A 19,986-nucleotide genomic window follows, 5' to 3' on the forward strand; every position below is an offset into this window, starting at 1 on the left:
TTTCTGTTTAAAGAAGCGATGCTACATGATAACAAAACTCAAGCACTTAGCAAACTTTCTTGATGGGAAAACAAATTGGAGTAAGAGATGAATAAATACACCAATTAATTACTTTGCTTTCTCACACACAGCAGGAATACTTACCATAGTCAAAGATCTCAGACAGTTTCTTATATGCATTACAGAAACTAAAGTGCATCTTTAGTAAATGTTCAGGGCTCTGTGACCCAGAGAGCAGGAGGGGCTTAGGTTCCAGACCTCCTAAACATAGTGAAACCTTTGTTCTAAAGTCTCATTGACACTAATGGCCCTGTGCCTCGCTCTGCCAGTGTAAACAGGCCTGTAACTTACTCCCACTGTGCAGGGCTAAAGTGGAGTAAAATGGCCTTAGGGTAAATGAGAATCAGGCCTTTCCTCCCCCGCTCCAGGGCTCCTTGGGTTGTTAGTACCCAACGCTCATCAATTTCACAATGCTGAGTTAGACAGAAGGCTCAGAAGCCAGATTCTGATTTCAGTGACGCTGGTGTAGATCTGGAGAGACCCCATTGATGTCAGTGGAGTTACTGCGGATTTACACCAGAGTAAATGAGAGCAGCAGCTGAATTCAAAGGACTGGATTCTCCTCTCAGTCACACCAGTGCAAATCCTGATAGGAGAACCAGGCCTCTTGTGTCCAGAGCAGCGTCCTTACAGAAAAGGCTCTGGGACTAGATCTTCCACTGCTGTCAATGAAGGTAGCTCTACTGACCTTAGTGGAACTATGCCAATTTATCCCAGGTGAGAGTCTGGCTCCCTGTGGTACATGGTAGAATGTTTGGTGCCCTGCCATGGTGTAGAACTGGGAGACGGTGTAAATAATATCCATAAATAATCAATAATCCCGCCTCCTGTTGAAAATGAGTTCTACTGGAGGACAAGCTGCACCCTAGCTCCCACATGTACAGAACTGGCTTATTTCATCCAGCACAAACACAAGCTTTCCTCCCTTGTTGGTTTCTCTGGGTTCACAGCCCCTCAGCTAAGACCAGTGGGCTGTGACTTGACAGCACAGTGGCAAAACAGGTTTGGCAGAAGCCATGTGCTGAGGTATCTGTCCCCCTTGTAAGCCAGGAATGCGCTGAAACCAGCTTTGTTTCATTAAATAGTTTTCTTTGACTTCTCCAGGCTGCAGATTGTTACACGATAGCTCAAAGGAAGAGGCAAGGGACAGGGATTCCCCAGTGATTACAATGCCCTCGCTCAAGGCTATTTCATGCCATGTGACATGCTTCCGGAGAGGGGCATGCAAAGTGCCAAATGCAGGCAAGGGAGTTTGAAAACTGGGTCCCACCTTTGCCACAACTTTTAACACCGAGGTGCAGCCGGCAGAAATGACAGGTCCCAGCGTGCAGCATTCTGTCATGACCACTGGACTCTAGCTGGAGCAGTACATGCTGGGAGCTGTAGTCTCTGCCAGTCTCCTTATTAAGGATGACCGTGGCTGCACCGGGATTCCTTTGGGGCCATTTGAGGGCAGTTGTCAATGGGGCCCTCAGCTGGGCAAAGCTCAGGGTGCCTCTGGCTTAGGCTGCAAAGGGGGTAGAGGGCACAGTCATGGGCAGGCACTTTGCCTTGTTTGCACTATGAAAGCCAATACAGGGGGGAGGATGGGTTAGGGGGGCTCAAACCAAACACTATGGGGGTCCTATTGGGTGAGATAGACATGGCCTATCCCCACTATGCTGCAGCTGCCTGTCCCCAGCGGGCTGTCACTTCATGCCTGGCTTGCTCTAGCTCAGCATCTTGTGTCGGTCAAAAACCGTCTTCCTCTGCTCCTGCACCTGGCGCTTCCATCGCTGCTGGGCTCCTTCCACCCTCTCCAGCACTGTGTTGGCTCTGGCGCCGGTGGGAGCGGGAGCTGCTGCCAGTGAGCGGGCCTCCTGCAATGGAAAGGAAGGAACCAGGAGGTCAAGGGGGTGAGTGGGGTGAAGGAGTGATATCTCTAATACAGAAAAAGGCTGCTCAGTGTTCGGAGACACTTTTACATGAAGAGCTATTTCAGGACTGAGTTTTCCTTGCAGAGAGTGGGCCTGATTTTCACAGGTGTCCAACTCCCACCGACTCATACTGGAGGAGTGGGTCCTCAGTGTAACTGGGCTTAAAGCTAGGATCACCTGTGCTAAAAGCACAGGCCTCCAACACTGGAGCTAAAGGAGCAGCTCCCCTAGGAGGTACCTGTAGTAGGCTCTTATCCCTTTCTTTAGGCCAGCAACTAGAAGGGCCAGTGCTCCACACTGCTAATGTGAATTCCCTCCTCTCAGGTCTGGTCTACACTACGGGTTTAGGTCGACTTTAGCAGCGTTAAACCGAATTAAGCCTGGACACGTCCACACAACGAAGCCCTTTCTTTCGACTTAAAGGTCCCTTTAAACCGGTTTCTTTACACCACCTCCGACGAGGGGATTAGCGATAAAACCGGCCTTTGCGGGTCGGAATTGGGGTAGTGTGGACGGAATTCGATGTTATTGGCCTCCGGGAACTATCCCACAGTGCTTCATTGTGACCGCTCTGGACAGCGCTCTCAACTCAACTCAGATGCACTGACCAGGTAGACAGGAAAAGACCCGCGAAGGTTTGAATTTCATTTCCTGTTTGCCCAGCGTGGAGAGCACAGGTGACCACGCAGAGCTCATCAGCACAGGTAACCGTGATGGAGTATTAGAAAAGATCTCCAAGGCCATGAAGGACCGAGGCCATAACAGGGACACACAGCAGTGCCGCGTGAAAATTAAGGAGCTACGGCAAGCTTACCACAAAGCCAGAGAAGCAAACGGAAGGTCCGGGGCAGAGCCGCAAACTTGCCGCTACTACGCAGAGCTGCATGCGATCCTAGGGGGTGCAGCCACCACTACCCCAACCGTGTGCTATGACTCTCTCACTGGAGAAACACACAGGGAAGACGGTTCGGGGAATGAGGAAGATGACGATGGAGGTACTGTAGGTAGCTCACAGCAGCAAGGAAGCGGAGAAACCGGTTTCCCCAACAGCCAGGATATGTTTGTGACCCTGGACCTGGAACCAGTAACCCCCGAACTCACCCAAGACCCTCAGGGCACACAGGAGACCTCTGGTGAGTGTAACTTTGTAAATATTTGTAAACATTACAAAAAAAAAGCAAGCATGTTTAATGATTACTTTGCCCTGGCAATCGCAGCCAGTACATCTACTGGAAAAGTCTGTTAACGTGTATGGGGATGGAGCGGAAATCCTCCAGGGACATCTCCAGAAAGCTCTCCTGGTTGAAATGGGGTGATTTTATTAAGGGGGACATTCAGAGGCGCCCGTTCCTGCTCTTCTGACCAGAAATGTTCCCCGCTGTTAACCACGCGGTGTGGGGAGGGGTGAAGTGATCATCCCAGAGAATCGTGTGTGTGTGGGGGGGGTGGTTTACTTGTGTTTGTGCCGCATGTTAACCGGGAAACCGCAGCCCCCTCCTTTTACATTGAAACCCCATTTTAAATGGACAACCCAATTCATCCTTGATATGGGAAATGCGCTGCTGTTTGCAACCTTTCCCGCATGTTAAGAAGGTTAAAAAAGCCAAAACACTGTGGCCTACGATGGCTGCCTGCAAGCCGAAATATGTGACCTTGTAATGAAAGAGTGTACCCATTGTTCTCTAAAATGTGTCTTTTTTAACCACCTCTCCCTTCTCCTCCGCCAGCTGCAAATGTTTCTCCTTCACAGAGGCTCGTGAACATTAGAAAGAGAAAACGTAGGACGAGGGACGAGATGTTCACGGAGCTGCAGATGTCCGCCCAGGCTGATAGAGCACAGCAGAATGCGTGGAGGCAGTCAATGTCGGAGATGAGAAAAGCCCAATATGAACGAGAGGAGAGGTGGCGGGCTGAATCGCGGGAAGAACAGAGCAAGTGGCGGGCTGAAGACGATAGGTGGCGTCAGCTTGCAGACAGACGGCAAGAGGCAATGCTCCGTCTGCTGGAGCATCAAACTGATATGCTCGAGCGTATGGTTGAGTTGCAGGAAAGGCAGCAGGAGCAGAGACCGCCGCTACAGCCCCTGTGTAACCAACAGCCCTCCTCCCCAAGTTCCATAGCCTCCTCACCAAGACGCCCAAGAACACGGTGGGGGGGCCTCCATCCACCCAGTCACTCCACCCCAGATGATCGCCCAAGCATCAGAAGGCTGGCCTTCAATAAGAGTTAAAGTTTTAAAATGCAGTGTGTCCTTTTCCATCCCTCCTCCCCCACCCATCCCAGGCTACCTTGGCAATTATCCCCCTACCTCTGTAAGGAACTAATAAAGAATGCATGAATGTGAAAAAACAATGACTTTATTGCCTCTGCAAGCGGGAGGGGAGGGTGGGGTGGGGTGGTTGGTTTACAGGGAAGTAGAGTGAACCGGGTCGGGGTGGGGGTGGGTTGGAGGGTTCATCAAGGAGAAACAAACAGAAGTTTCACACAGTAGCCTGGCCAGTCACAAAACTCGTTTTCAAAGCTTCTCTGATGCGCACCGCGCCCTGCTGTGCTCCTCTAACCGCCCTGGTGTCTGGCTGCGCGTAATCAGCGGCCAGGCGAGTTGCCTCAACCTCCCACCCCACCATAAATGTCTCCCCCTTATTCTCACAGATATTGTGGAGCGCACAGCAAGCAGCAATAACAATGGGGATATTCTTTTCGCTGAGGTCTGAGCGAGTCAGTAAGCTGCGCCAGCGCGCTTTTAAACGTCCAAATGCACATTCCACCACCATTCGGCACTTGCTCAGCCTGTAGTTGAACAGGTCCTGACTCCTGTCCAGGCTGCCTGTGTACGGCTTCATGAGCCATGGCATTAAGGGGTAGGCTGGGTCCCCAAGGATCACGATAGGCATTTCAACATCCCCAATGGTCACTTTCTGGTCCGGGAAGAAAGTCCCTTCCTCCAGCTTTCGAAACAGAGCAGAGTTCCTGAAGACGCGAGCATCATGTACCTTTCCCGGCCATCCCACGTTGATGTTGGTGAAACGTCCCTTGTGATCCACCAGGGCTTGCAGCAGCATTGAAAAGTACCCCTTGCGGTTTACGTAGTCGGTGGCTTGGTGCTCCGGTGACAAGATAGGGATATGGGTTCCGTCTATGGCCCCGCCACAGTTTGGGAATCCCATTTCAGCAAAACCATCCACTATTGACTGCACGTTTCCCAGAGTCACTACCCTTGCTATCACCAGGTCTTTCATTGCCCTGGCAAATTGGATCACAGCAGCCCCCACCGTAGATTTGCCCACTCCAAATTGATTCCCGACTGACCGGTAGCTGTCTGGCGTTGCAAGCTTCCACAGGGCTATCGCCACTCGCTTCTCAACTGTGAGGGCTGCTCTCATCTTGGTATCCTGGCGTTTCAGGGCAGGGGAAAGCAAGTCACAAAGTTCCATGAAAGTGCCCTTACGCATGCGAAAGTTTCGCAGCCACTGGGAATCGTCCCATACCTGCAGCACGATGCGATCCCACCAGTCTGTGCTTGTTTCCCGGGCCCAGAATCGGCGTTCCACGGCATCAACCTGCCCCAGTGACACCATGATTTCCACATTGCTGGGGCCTGTGCCTTGTGAGAGGTCTATGTCCATGTCAATTTCCTCATCACTCTCGTCGCCGCGCTGCAATCGCCTCCTCGCCTGGTCCGTGTTTCGCCTTGGCATGTCCTGGCTCTGCATATACTCCGGGACAATGCGCGTGGTGTTCATAGTGCTCATAATTGCCGCGGTGATCTGAGCGGGCTCCATGATCCCAGTGCTAGCTATGGCGCCTGGTCTGAAAAAAGGCGCGAAAGTAGTATCTGATGGACCAGGAGAAGGAGGGAGGGCGGGCGGGAGGGAGGGAGGGAGGGCCGAGTGACGACATGCTGTACAGGTACAGGAACAGGGAGAAACACAAACAACTGTCACACAGAATGGTCCCCCCAAAGATTAAACTGAAAACCGTGGGCTTAGCAGGCCATTGATTTCATGGAGGAAGGGGAAGCAAATGAATACAGAACAAATCTATTTTTTACATCTTAAGGTGGCAGCCGACGGTGCAGCATGAGTGATAGCCTCTCCAGTACGATGACGATGGGTACCAATCATAATATACCATCATCTGCCAAAAGGCAAGGGGCTGCTGCTGTGTAGCAATGCAGCCCCACGTCTGCCAGCCCCACATCCGCCAGCACCCAGCATCGCCCTCGGCCTCTTCTGGGTGCTTAGCAGACAATATTGGGCAATTTGCAGAAAATAGTATATTACGACTGGTAACCATCATCATCGAAACAGTAGCATGTCTGCCCAGGTGGCCATGATTGACAGTCATACCAGTATGACGATGATGGGTACCAGTCACAATATACCATCTCCTGGCAAGGGGCTGGTGCAATGCAGCCCTACGGCTGCCAGTCCCATGACTATCACTCATGCTACACCGTCTACCGCCAAAAGGCAGTTAGCAGCTGCTGCTGTGTAGCAATGCAGTCCCACGTCTGCCGGCACCCAGAGGACATATGGTGACGGTGAGCTCAGCTGAGCTGAGCGGGCTCCATGCTTGCCGTGGTATGTTGTCTGCACAGGTAACCCAGGTAAAAAGGCGCAAATCTATTGTCTGCCGTTGCTGTGACGAGTGGGGAGGGGCCTGACGACATGTACCCAGAACCGCCCGCGACACTGTTTTGCATCATCCGGGCATTGGGATCTCAACCCAGAATTCAAAGAAAAGGCGCGAAAGGCGCTTCTCGGCTCTATGAGCTGTGGCGCAAACATAGTATCTGACGGACTAGGGGAAGGAGGGAGGGCGGGCCAAGTGACGACATGGCGTACAGGTACAGGTACAGGGAATTATAATCAAGAAAGGTGGCTGTGCATCAGGGAGAAATACAAACAACTGTCACACAGAATGGTCCCCCCAAAGATTAAACTGAAAACCCTGGGCTTAGCAGGCCGTTGATTTGATGGAGGGAGGGGGAAGCAAATGAATACAGAGCAAATCTATTTTTTACATCTTAAGACGACGGTGCAGCGTGACTGATAGCCCTCGGCATCTTTCTGGGTGCTTGGCAGCAAATACGGGGCGGTGTATGACGATGGTCTTCAGGCCTATTGCACAATCGGCTGCTCAGGGAAGACTCTGCTAACGTACGATGACCCGACTTGTAATAGGACGGCTAACAGTCGTAATACACCATTTACTGCCAAAAGGCAAGCCCCACGGCTGCCAGCACCCAGATCACCGATGAAGGCTACCAGTCTACTGCACCGTCTACTGCCAAAAGGCAGTTAGCAGCTGCTGCTGTGTAGCAATGAAGTCCCACGTCTGCCGGCACCCAGAGGACATATGGTGACGGTGAGCTCAGCTGAGCTGAGCGGGCTCCATGTTGTCTGCACAGGTAACCCAGGTAACCCAGGTAAAAAGGCGCGAATCTATTGTCTGCCGTTGCTGTGACGGGGGAGGGAGGGGCCTGACGACATGTACCCAGAACCGCCCGCGACACTGTTTTGCATCATCCGGGCATTGGGATCTCAACCCAGAATTCCAAGGGGCGGCAGAGACTGCGGGAACTGTGGGATAGCTGTGGGATAGCTACCCATAGTGCAATGCTCCGGAAGTCGACGCTAGCCTCGTACTGTGGACGCGGTCCGCCGACTAGAGCACCTAGAGCATTTTATTGTGTGGACACACACAATCGGCTGTATACAACCGATTTCAATAAAACCGGCTTCTATAAATTCGAACTAATTTCGTAGTGTAGACATACCCTCAGACTCCTCGCTTTCCACTCCCTCGCACCCATTCCCCTTCCCCTCCCCCGGAATCTCCCCCTGTCCTCTGTGTCTCGGGGCTGCTGCATTTCAGTCCTTCCCAGCCACATGAACTTGCACAAAATCTCTCCATCAAAAGGAAGCATTACTTCCTGTAACTGCAGCCGGAGATGCTGGGGCTATCTCTGTGCTGAAGCTCAGCATGGCTCCCCAGTTCCTGGAAGGATTTCCTGAACGGCTCTGGGCCCTTTTCCTCTGCTGCCACATACCTCATAAAGGATTAACATGCCTCATTTGCCTTGCTGAGAGCCGCCCACTAACTGCACCTTCCTTTGCAGTGCCCTGAGGGCACGGCTTCTAAGGCTGCCCAGCTGCCAGGCTTAGCAGGGAGCAGAGCAGTGGTGTGGAAGAAAGGGGTGTGTGTGGGGGGGGGGGGGGAACAAGTCAGTGATTAACTCCTTGGCTTCAGTCTGCTGTCATATCCATCTGATGGTCCATTGCTCTCATGGCAGCGCAGGAACTGCAGGACCAGCACTGAAGGGGTTGAAGTCCATGGCTGTTCATCCCAGCTTTGGTCCCAATGAAGTCAGTGATCCAACTCTCATTTGCTCTAACGGGACCAAACGTTGATCTATGCTCAGTGCTTCGCTCATGATTCTGGAGGATGTCATGTCAGCAGGAAGGAGGAGTGGACCCCCAACAAGGGCTATCCCACCAGCAGATCCAGATGCCCTCTGAGAGTGTGTGCGGCACACTTGCTAGCCAGACCCCTCATGCTCTGCAGCAGTTGCTCTCCAAGCTGCTCCCTTCACCAGCCAACAGGAGCTCGGCTAAGCTCCTCTCAGGTGTAAGCTGCTCTGGGCATGCTGGAAAATGGTACAAATGACCATGGGCCTTCTGAGCCACAGCACTGAGTCTGCTGCCATTGTGGGTTCAGTGCAGGCACAACGTGTTACAGAGGAGACACACACATGGTGCTCTCTCTCTCTCAGATCTGGTGTTTGTCGTTCCTCTGTTAGAAGGAAGCATGTGTCTGTTTTTTGTGGGTGAAAGGCAGCTTCAGAGTTTAGGTGCAAAAAACCTGGTGCTGGGAGAACACAGGGACAAAGCAGAGATGGAACGGGGCTAGGGGTGGGAGTGAAGTCCTCTGGGTTGGGAACTTGGGACAGGGGAGTTGTTTCTGGCTGTCTGCAGACTCAGGCAGCTATCATTGCTCTGGTTACACTTGGGGCCCATGTGGAAGGTTCAGCCATGAATCCTAGACACTTACTGGTTTTAAAATGAAGGATTCTGGAGCAGCTGAATAGGTCATGCTGGCCAGGGCCCATCCGCCAACTTCTCCTGGCGCCGGTGGGTGCTCAACACCCCCGGCCCCGGCCCTGACTCAACCCCTGCCCTGCCCCCATTCCAACCCCTTCCCCAAAGTCCTCGCCCCAACTGGACTCCATCCCCAAATCCCGGCCCTGCCTCTTCCCCGCCTCCTCCCCTGAGCGCGCCACGTTCCCACTCCTTCCCTCTCCCTCCCACAGCTTGTTACGCCGCAAAACAGCTGTGGCAGCAAGTGCTGGGAGGAGAAGTGGGGACACAGCATGCTCAGGGGAAGAGGCAGGGCTGGGGCCGGGATTTGGGGAAGGAGTCCAGTTGGGGCGGGGACTTTGCCCCAAATTGCCCGGTGCCCTACGCAGCTGCGTGCTGCTCCAGCGGCCAGCCCCATCCCGCGGCCAGCTGAGCCGGCCAGGAAAGTTGCCCCTGCCCCGCCCCCACTCCACCTGTTCCCCAGAGTCCCTGCTCCACCCCTTCCCCAAAGTCCCGCCCCTGCTCCGCTCCACTCCACACCTTCCCCAAAGCCCCGCCCCTGCTTCGCCCCAGCCCTGCCTCTTCCCACCCCTGCTCCGCCCCCACTCCATCCCTTCCCCAAAGCCACACAGCAGCCTCCATGCACGGCAGGAAGGGATTAATGAACTCCTGGTCAGCCCAGTTAGCTCAAATTGGAGTCACCTGGAGCAGGAGGCTTCCAGGGAGGGGCTTAATAAAAAGAAGAGCCCTGACCAGTTGGAGGGAAGCAGGCAGAGAGAGCAGTTGGTATGAGAAGGTGGCTAGCTGAGGGTCAGGACTGGGACAGGCTGGTGCCTCGCAGATCCCCTGGAGGAAAGGGAAGAGTATGTGTTGTTTCATACTTGTTTTGGACTTTGAGAGCCCCAGGAGAAGTAGGACCACATAGGAGCCAGAGGGAGGGCTAACCCTCTGCAACCCAGAAGGCTTTGGAGGTAGAGCAGTGGAAGACAAGCTGGGGAACTGAGGTGGAGTGGCTGTTGCACTGGAGTGCTGCTAGGGGGTGCTCTGGAAAGGCAGTGGGGCTAGAACAATACACCAGTGTGTAGACAAGAATGGGGCCCAGTGGTTCTATCGCAGCACTGAGCAGACAAATAGATTTCTGGGCTCTGCATAGCCTCATGTTGCATAGACCAAATCTTCCCCCTTAGTGTTTGTCAATCACTGTGTGGGTGCCCCATGATCAGTCCCAGGGAGGGTGGAGTGTTTCTGAACATGTCCAGGCTGGTGCCACGCCCTCTCAGCAAACACACTGGCTTCCTCTCTTCAAAGCGTGTCTGGGCACCTGGATTACAGCTAATCCGCTGGGAGGGGATGTGCCCAGCAGCGAGCAGGGGGCCCTGCCAAGCCTGCCGGGTGGTTGAAAGGAAGGCAGGTGTCTTTCATTTTACTCCTGAGCGGTGCTCTCTTAGTGCACAGGGGCAGGCGCAGTGAGGAAGGTCCCCTCAACACGAACGGCTGCAGGGACACCAGGCCGCCGTGGGCAAGCGCCCTTAAGCACTTGGGGCATATCCCGTCCTGCAGAACCGTCCCTTGCCCCTGGCTGGGACAGGGAAGGGGGCTCTCCCCAAAGTTCACGTTGGGTTCCCCTGCCCCACTGAAGAGCAGGCTGTGCTCTAAGGGTACAACTGCATCAGGGGGAGCTGAGCTCGTGTCCTGCCTTCAGCGACGTGGCCTGGGGTCGAAATTCTTCCCCTGCCTGACTCCTTAAGGCCCCATATCCTGGTAATCCTCTGCCTGACCTAGGGGGGGCTTCTCCAGGGCCTGTTAACACTGAGGCGAGGGGCCCAGACGTGCTGCACGCAATCCATCCCTAGGGCCGTCCCCGCTGCTGAGCTGGGACAATGCCCAGTGCCACCGGTGGCACGCAGCGTCTCACACCAGAGCTCAGCATGGCTGGGCAGAGCCAGCGTCAGCCGGCCTGGGGGCAGAGACTCGCCTCCGGCTGAGGGCAGCTGGGAGCTTTCAGCACCCGGGATACAGCGAGTTCTGCCCCCTCTCAAGGCCTCGGCACCATCCCTTCAATGGCTGTTCTCTCTCGCCTGTCCGCATCCCCTCCCTATCCTCCTTGTGCCCCTGCTGGTAGTAACCAGGCCGTTGGCTGAGGAGGGTGACTGTCTAGGGAACCCAGAAGGGGTTGTCTGGAAGGGTCTGAGATGGCTCCCCCTGCCAAGGGGGCTGCCTCGCCCCATTTCTCTGCCTCGTCTCTCTCCTGGGAGCCAGGCACCTGACCTTAGAACCTGGGCATGCACCATGGCAGTGAAATGGCAGCCGCTAGGCTCCTGGGCCAGCCCTTGTTTGGGTAGTCTGCTCAGGACTGAGCTTGCCTGGAGACTGGAGCCAGGGTGGCTCCTAGAGGCCATGATAACCTCAGCCCAGAAGCTCCACTGATTGGGAAGGGATCATCTAGCGATCAACACAACCCCAGCTTGTCCAGCACCATGGTCCCGGCTCACGGAGCAGCTCCAAACAACCGACACCTAAAGGAAATGCTGGGTCCCAGAACCGCACGTTCCACCTTCCATAATCCACCCCCTGCATCTCTCAATTATAGCGCGAGCCAGGGCTACAATTAGCTCATTACAGCTAATCAGTGTGTGTGCATCAGCTCCACTCCCTGCCACCTGGACTACCATTACCGCCCACTAATAACCAGCTTCATCTACGTTTCCTCTGGGGGCTGGGACGTGTGGCCTCCCTGCTCAAGCGATGGGAGCTGGGGGAGACAGACAAGGCAGGATATAAAGGGCCTAATCCTGGTGCCCTGGCTCTGAAATCCACACGGAAGTCAATGGAAGCGTTGCCTGAGTCCAGAGCTGTGCTCAGGAGAGGACCAGTGGCTTTTGGACAGAGATGTGGCAGCAAGACCACGTGTGACGTGATAGCTGTTTGCCAATCTCACACGTGCTGATCCTTCTCTAAAATCCACCAGAGCTAAAGGAGATCTCCCTGAGCTACTAGCAGTAGCAGGTCCTTTATCCTCACATCACTCCCTGGCTCATACGCAAAGCCAGGACGTTACCGCGGGAAACATCCCAATTTGAAAACCAAGCCCGTGTTTATGGCGAGCAAGACAGAGCAGCAGTCAGAGCTGCTGAGGGCTGGGCCTTCTCTGGCTTAGAAAGTCACCTCCAAAAGGAAGAACAATTGTAATAATGGGGCACGTGCATCCCCTCAGCCCGGAGCCCAGGGCACTGTATGGACGCAGGGATCTAGCAGGGGAAAGATTAAACAATACAGGGCCTGGCCTTGGGGACAGCATTAGAAACCACCAACCCCCTCCCCGGTATGAGACAGTTTGAGGCGTGAGTGAAAGCAGGCAGGGTGGGACTGGATGTTAAGGGGAGTCAATGGCCCAATCGAGGCCCATCAGCACAAAGGCCCAATCAACTGCTGATCCCTAAAATGCAGCCAAGTGGGATCTGTCAAAGGTGGGTGTGGCCTCAGTGCAGCTCCTGGTTCAGGTGTGGCCCCTGGAATAGGGGGTCCGGGGTGCAGCCCTTGGCACCCCTGCAGAGTCAAAAGGCACCAGCTCTAGTTTTGTCAGCTCCTCTATGCAGCTCTCTTGCCTCCCAGCACTGTCTGGGCCTTCACCAAATGACCTTCCTCCTGCACCCCCGCTGAAGGGTATTGCCAGGTGGGGGCCGCCAGGGCTGCACACAGATGGGAGCATTTTGTTTGGATCCGATCCACAATTCAGCAAATGAAAATCAGTCCAATTCACAAATGGGCAGGACCACAAAAGTCCCCTGCTAACCGCTCCAGGCAGGCCCACTCTGGGCCCTGGGAAACCTGCATCCGCAGGCTTCACATTTCAGAGCGTCACATGGACCAAGATCCAGGATTTAAAAAATAAAACAAAACGAAAAATTCTACATTTCTAGTTGGCATGTAAAAAGTGCCAGCCCCAGCAAGACCCAGGTGGGATGGGAGATGAGAAACATCAGCTATAATGACCCCTGGTGTCTGCCTGCCCTCGTTCCCAGGACCTAACCCTGCTCTCTCTCCTCCTCTAGGTTCTCCTACCATGCCCACCCTCCATATCACCCGCTGCAGCCCCCTGACCTCGTTCTCCTCTTCACTGTGCAGGGGCTGGGTGTAGGCGTCTGGCTTCCGGATCAAGGGGTCGACCAGCATGAGGAAGGCCATGTACAACAGCAGTGCCCCCACCACTGAGAGGTAGATGATGATGATAATCTGTGGGCACATCAAAAGGGGCTCTGGGACGTCGGTGGCGATTGCAGGGCTGTGGGCCAGTCAGCCTCCTGCCCAAGTCAACCCACTGACTGATGGGCTCAGGAGGAAACATCCCCGCCCTCCTCACCCCCCCGCCAATGGGCAGCTCAGTCCATAACTATCCACGGGATGGAGGACGAGGCACTGTCGGAGCCAAGATACCAGGCTAGAGGGGCCCCTGCTGTGCTGCAGTCTGGCAATGCCTCAGTGAAGGGGACTGGGGATCCCATCCCAGCCTCCCTCCCAGACATAGGCACTGACTGCATGGGTGCTCTGGGGCTGGAGCACCCACGGGGAAGAATTAGTGTGTGCTCTGCACCTGCTGGCAGGCCTGAGAGCAGACACCTGGGGATGGCCCGGAGCGGGCTGATGATAAAAGTGGAGGGGAGTGAGACTGGGCTGATTTCTTCGGGGAGGAAAGAGGAACCAGGAGGGTAGGGGGCTTTGCATGGAGGGCTCGGCAGGGAGGAGGAGATTGATGCGGTGTTTGGGGAAGGAGGCCATGGGAGGAGCTTGGCCAGCCTCCCAAGTCATGGCCACCTCACAGCTACTCACAACAATAACAGCACCTGGGCGCCCTGCTCCATCTCCCAATGTCGACACCCTTCCCAAAGGGGAGGGGGTCAGTGTCATCATCCCCAGACCAGAGCCAACAAGGGGAAGAGGTGTGGGGAAGTGGGGTGGAAAGTCTTTACTATGCCCCTCCCCAAGCTGGAGGACAAGAAAGAATCCAAGCGAGGAATCCCTTCCTCCCCCGTTGCCTGGAGAACAGGCATCAGGCCTCCAGAGCAATCTCCTTTGTCCACGTCCAGCCCCTGAGGTTCTGCCCGGGGGCGTGTGGGGCAGGGGCGCAAGCGGCCCGTCTTTACCTTGATGGTGGTGGTGCTGCGCTCCTCATACTTGCACTCACACAGCAGGCAGTAGGCTTCCACGTCATTCCCTGGCACTGGCATCGGCTCCACCACGTGCAAGCAGTTGCTGCGTCACAAAGGAACCGGAGTCAGCAGCGGGGTGGGGCAGGTGGCTGAGCTCCTGGCAGGTGCCTGTATTCTGGGGCCCGGAGCACGGCCAGCCGTCATGGAGAACCCTAGTGGTGATGCTAGGCAGCACCAATAGCTTGGTGGAGAACCACCAGGCCTGTCTGCGTCCAGCAGCCCCCTTTGTGCTCAGTCCAGCTGGGAGAGCTCAGCAGTTGCTCAGATCACTTTACACAGGAGGTGGCCGTGGGCTGGCTGAAGCTGTGGGTGCCCCAGATACTCGCCCCTGGAGCTGGGGCTGGAGGTGGACCGCCTCAGCGAGTGCCTTGGGGTCAGGTGGCTGTGCCTCTAAAGCCACCCCACACTAATTAGCCCTCTGAGCAAAGAGGCTAAGGCCTGAATGGGCCCTGGAGGCTGATTTCCCCCAGAGAGGGGCAGGGCTGAGGCGTAGGGGTGGCTTGGGGGGAATCTTGCCCTGCTGCTGTCCCTGCTCTGGGGTTAAACAGATCCCGCAGGCTCCAGTCAGGCCAGCCACGCGACTGGCTCCACTTGCTCAGAGATCTGAGCCGGCTACAGCTTCTAGGCACCCCCAGGAGCACACGGGTGCAAACCCTGGGTTAGGTCACAAGTGCAATGAGTTTTCTGGCCTCAGCCTAGTCAGTGAATGATGTATGGTCACATGACACAGCACCATGACATGACAGTCTTTTGGGGGAGAACAAGGCCTGGCACTGTAGCTGATGTGAGGACTGAGGGGCGTGGGCAGAGGCGAGCAATGTGTGTGGAGTCCAGGGCTGGGCTAGCAGGGGGGTTGTGGGTCAGGATTGAAGGACACCAGCAGAGCAGTGTGGAGCTATGGCACAATGCAGACAGGTGCACTGTGCCTTGCTCTCCTCAGTAGCTCCCAGACCTCACCCCTTTCAAAGGCATTCAATTCCCATGCACTGCAGGAAGAGAGAAGCGGCTTTGGCAGGGCATGCCAGGAACAAGCCCCAGCTCTGCCTGTCTAGGACACGCTGCTCCCTGTGCTCCCTCGGAGGCAAAGGTTGAAGCCTAGCTGTAGCCCCAGATTTTCATGTTAGCAGCACACAGTGGAGGCCGACAGCTTGGCTCATCACTGTCGCTGATTCTCACGAACCACTAAACACACACAGGGGGAAAAACCCTTGACAGTGTAAATTCACTGCAGCCTGGCATTTGGGGAGGAGCACGTACTTCTCGTACATGGTGGGTTGCAGGGCTGCTCCTAGCAGGTCAGGCTCCGAGTCTGTGCCAGATATGGACTGGCTACAGAGCTTCCTTCTCAGAGAGCCCCACCAGCTGTGTTGAGTGCAAGGGCCTTTAATCCTCTGCCACACCAGCATGGCTGAGGTGAGGTTACATAAGGCATGTTACGCACCGTGCCACCTAGTGGGTGGACAGTATCATACAGATGAGCATCCCGTTGCCGGGAGGAGAATCATGGGGCAGACCCTCAGCGGGTGTAACTCAGTAGAGTTCTGGTGATCGCCATAGAGCTATGATGATTTACACCAGGTGAGGCTCTGGCCCAGAACCATTTGTTCTGGTCTCTTGTGCTTCTTCCTATTTTGTTCAGTGCACCCGGTGTGGCTGCAGCCCTCTCAGGCTACATCTACACTACAGGGGGGGGTCGATTTAAGATACGCAAATATATTCGCGTAGCTGAATTCGACGTATCGCAGCCGACTTACCCCGCTGTAGGGACAGAGGCAAAATCGACCTCTGCGGCGTCCCGTTGACGGCGCTTACTCCCACCTCCGCTGGTGGAGTAAGAGCGTCGATTCGGGGATCGATTGTCGCGTCCCAACGGGACGCGATAAATCAATCCCCGAGAGGTCGATTTCTACCCACTGATTCAGGCGGGTAGTGTAGACCCAGCCTTAGTATCAAGGTGCTTGTATTGGTATAGTTATGCCCCTACAAGAAAGGGAAGAAGCTACCCAGGTAAAAGGCACCTGTACAGCAGTTTAGCTGGGTCTACGCTAGGGGCTGCTCTGATTTAATTAGTTCTGGAGAAAAACACCCTCTTCCCCCTTGTGGAAATAGTCAAATCAGTGAAAAAAAACTGTAGCTGTGGCCTATGCCAAGAGAGAACTGGTGCAGATAGACAGGATCCTGGTGAGAAACTAGCTTCACTGACCTGACGAGTAGAAATTATGAGGCTAAGTAGCTCTAACTTACTCAGTTAATGGCCGGCCCATCATTGTAATTTTCAGCCCCTCAGTCCTGTCACTCTCCTGACATAAACTAACAGATCTCTGTGCCTAGGCTTGGCACCATTAAATTTTTATTTTTTTATAATCTTGACAGATAATAGCGATGTTGATTCTGAAGCACTTTTTTCAATTTTTAGTGATTTAAATGTTCACAGTTGTGGGAAATCCTGGAGGGGGCAGACAATAATTATTTAACGACAATAGATGTTGAGATTCAAAAAGTTAAAGCTACCTAACTGGTGCCCTGCTCTAACTCCAGCTTTACAACACATTTTAAGGTGAGACTCTAATGAGCTCTCAAGGAGTATTTTTCTTACTTTGCCTGTCTGTACATTTCGATTACTATTGATGGAAATATTCTGTCCTTGGTTTAGGTGTGTCTGGCGAAACTGATGTTTACTTACATTTACTGATAAGAAACAACATTTACAGATAAGCAAAGTAAGAAAAATGGTCCTTGAGAACGGATTAAAGCCCTGCCTTCTGAATGTGTATGAAGCGTGTTATAAAGCTTGAAATCAAAGGCAACGGAATGACAAGGAAAAGGAAATGATTCAGCAAAATGCCTCCCTGTAAATGAGTCAGCAAAATGCCCCATATTTTAACAGAATAAAGTCTCACCCCATGCCCCCAAGGGTGTGAAATATACACTGCTATGTAAACCAGCCTGAATACAAGCACAAAGAGGTCATTAGATAAGGAACAGTCTGCTCACTGATGCTCAAAGGCCTTTGTTCAATCCAGGTTGCAGCTTCAAAGTGATCATGGCCCTGTGCAGACACCCACAGAGGACACCCCCGCAGCGCCGACACTTTCTTCTTAGCCCTGGGATTTGGCAAATGGCGTTAGCACTCAGGAACGAGCCAATTACAGAGTTGCTGAGAGTGCAGGTATGAGGTGGTTAGGTACTGAGCTGGTTTTTCCTCTTCCACCCCCAGCTCTGCCAGTGTACCAGGCCACAGCCCCCCTGCTATGCCAATCATGGGCCATTGTGAGATTGCAAATCCCACAGATGTGCATAATCCAAACAAATGGAGTGCAGGGAAAATGACTAATTCTGAACATAAGCAAGGGAGCTGATCTGATTCTCTGCTCAGGGTAACCGAAGTCAGTGGAGTTACCCCTGTATTACAGAGCGGAGAGCCAGACTTGCGGCAAAGTGTGAATTGCTCCTGAAAGCCATGAATTTATCCATCTGTCTACTTATGGGATCCTCACAACTGCAATATCTGTCACGCATAGGTGAATGTAACCCCACTGTCACACGAAGGTAGGGAAATATTATCCCCATTGTACAGGTGGGGAACGAAGGCCCAGAGAGATAAGTGACTTGCTCAAGGTCACCAGGAGAGTCTGTGGCAGAACAGACACTTGAACCCTGGTCTCCTAACCCGCCCGTGTAGGGTGTTCAGATATCACCAGTGGTTAAAGTGTTGCAAGAGCCATGCTTTGTTCAGCATCCAGTTCCCAGCCCTTAAAGGCACAGCCCCAACCACCACACAATTTAGTGCCTTAACCACAATGCCATGAAGAAGCTGAAGTTGGTTCTTTGTTCCCTACTTCACCTCCTGTTTGCAACAGAAAGCTGATGACTTCAAGCAGGAGGTGATTCTTCTCCTATCTGTAGAGGGCACCCTCTGCACAGGACAATGCCCTGCAGCTGTGCAAGACAGAGATGCTGGGGAAACAGCCAGGCTGCCAACTTCAGTAACCAAAGAGCAACCCAGAGAAGGAAAGGCCCTGTGGCCTTTGGGTATGGCTCAGATACACTTATTGCAGTGGTGCATTGTGGGTATTTTAAACCGATCAGGTGGATGCATCACATGTTTAGGTTCTTTCTTCTCTCATTCTTTATTATGCAAGGTGGTCTAGTGGTCAATTCAGGGGATTAGGACTCAGGACTCCTGGGTTCTGTTCCCAGCTCTGCCACTGGCTCGCTATGTAACATTGGCAAGTCACTCCTCAGCTTAATGCCTCAGTTTCCCCATCGGCAATATCTAGCTAATGATACTTTGTAAAGTGCTTTGAGAACTACACTAACAGCTCAGCTGTTCCAGGGGAGGGGGTTAAGATGGTACTAAAGCCTTTCCGCTGTCATCCTCAGAGCACAAGGGCTACAGGATACTAGGCTCTCCAGAGGGTGCAGGGCCATGGAACCCTGTCTGCCAGACTCCTGTCTCTCTCTAGATGAGCAGAGTGCCCATCACCATGCGGTGCAGAGACTTGTGGTGTGTAAATAGCTAGCAAGGGCTCAGCTAAGAAGCTCCACCCAGCACGAGCTGTTACACATGGTCTCTGATCTATTTCCACTGCAGAAGGATGGAACCCAGTTTCAAGCCCAAAACCCTTGAACATCAGGGGTGTCAGATCCAGGTCCGAGCTTCCTGGGTCAAGCCCCTTGTTATTTTGACAGGGGAATCCCACACGCCTCCCATAAGAGGGTAACTCACCAGTCTTTCTGTGACACATTCTTGTTGTAAATGTGCCCACTGATGTTCCGGTATGGGGGGCAGATGCACTTGCAGCGGATGTCCTCCGAGCTCTGCATGGGGAGAGTTGGCATTAGTGACTGGCACATGAGCAGCTGTTCAATGAGTTCCCCCACATGGTGTGAGACGGGTGAGATGTTCCCCAATGAGGGGTAACTTTCCTTCATGTCTCTTCCTGCTCTGCATGTTTCATAGCAATGACATATTTCAGCCAGATGCCAGGAGCTCTCCAAACAGATTGTTATAGGGACTGAATCGCCCACTACCCTGGCCGTTCAGAGCTTCACTGACAGTGGGGCTAGAACTCAAATCCTCCAGCTCCAAAAACACAGGCTGAAGGAGAATCTCCACTAGCTGTTTGGGGTATAGGGCATATGACACAAAAGGTGAGCAGTTCCAATTCCATCCTGAAGAAGGCAGTGCCATACACCCCTCCCCCCCACACACATGTGCCAATTAGTTACAATATCCACCAACTTTGCAAACTTCCATGAAAAAGCACACTCCCTATCGTCTCTGTCTCAGTTGCATGTGGCACCTTAGGCTGGTGACTGCATCCATAACTGTTCCCCACTCTCTGCCCCTCACCTTGCTGGCCTGCGCTGGAGGTGCTAGGACACACCACGCCACTGCTGCCAGCCACAAGATCTTCATATTTTCCCAGCTGTGCTGTGTCAGCATCCCAGGAGCCTGAAACAAGGAAATAAAAGTGTGTGTCGGGGGAAGGATTCCCATCTGAAAGGGGCCAGCCAAGCCACAGTATTTAGCTCCCTCATCTTCCCCAATCTCTCCACCCTCCTTCCAGGCTGCAGGATGTCCCTAGATTAGCATTTAAATTACAGTAACACCCAGATCAGGGCCCCATTGTGCTAAGGGCTATACATACATATAGAGACAGGTGCTGTCATGAAGAGCTTTTACAATGTCAAATAGACAAGACAGGCTAAGGATGG

The 19,986-nt window shown here is 53.6% G+C and overlaps 1 protein-coding gene across 1 annotated transcript; it reads right to left on the bottom strand.

The window, feature by feature from the left end:
- Positions 1–203: 203 nt before the first annotated feature.
- Positions 204–19,741, bottom strand: TMEM9 (transmembrane protein 9; the record flags this gene model as incomplete). The annotated part of the gene is given in 5 exon segments (XM_034767246.1): positions 204–1,919; positions 13,160–13,291; positions 14,200–14,308; positions 18,995–19,086; positions 19,622–19,741. Coding segments are annotated over 5 exon segments (576 nt in total). The 5' UTR covers positions 19,715–19,741.
- Positions 19,742–19,986: the final 245 nt, after the last annotated feature.

The sequence above is a fragment of the Trachemys scripta genome, chromosome 4, assembly GCF_013100865.1.
Source record: "Trachemys scripta elegans isolate TJP31775 chromosome 4, CAS_Tse_1.0, whole genome shotgun sequence".
In the NCBI taxonomy this organism is placed as follows: Eukaryota; Metazoa; Chordata; order Testudines; family Emydidae; genus Trachemys; species Trachemys scripta.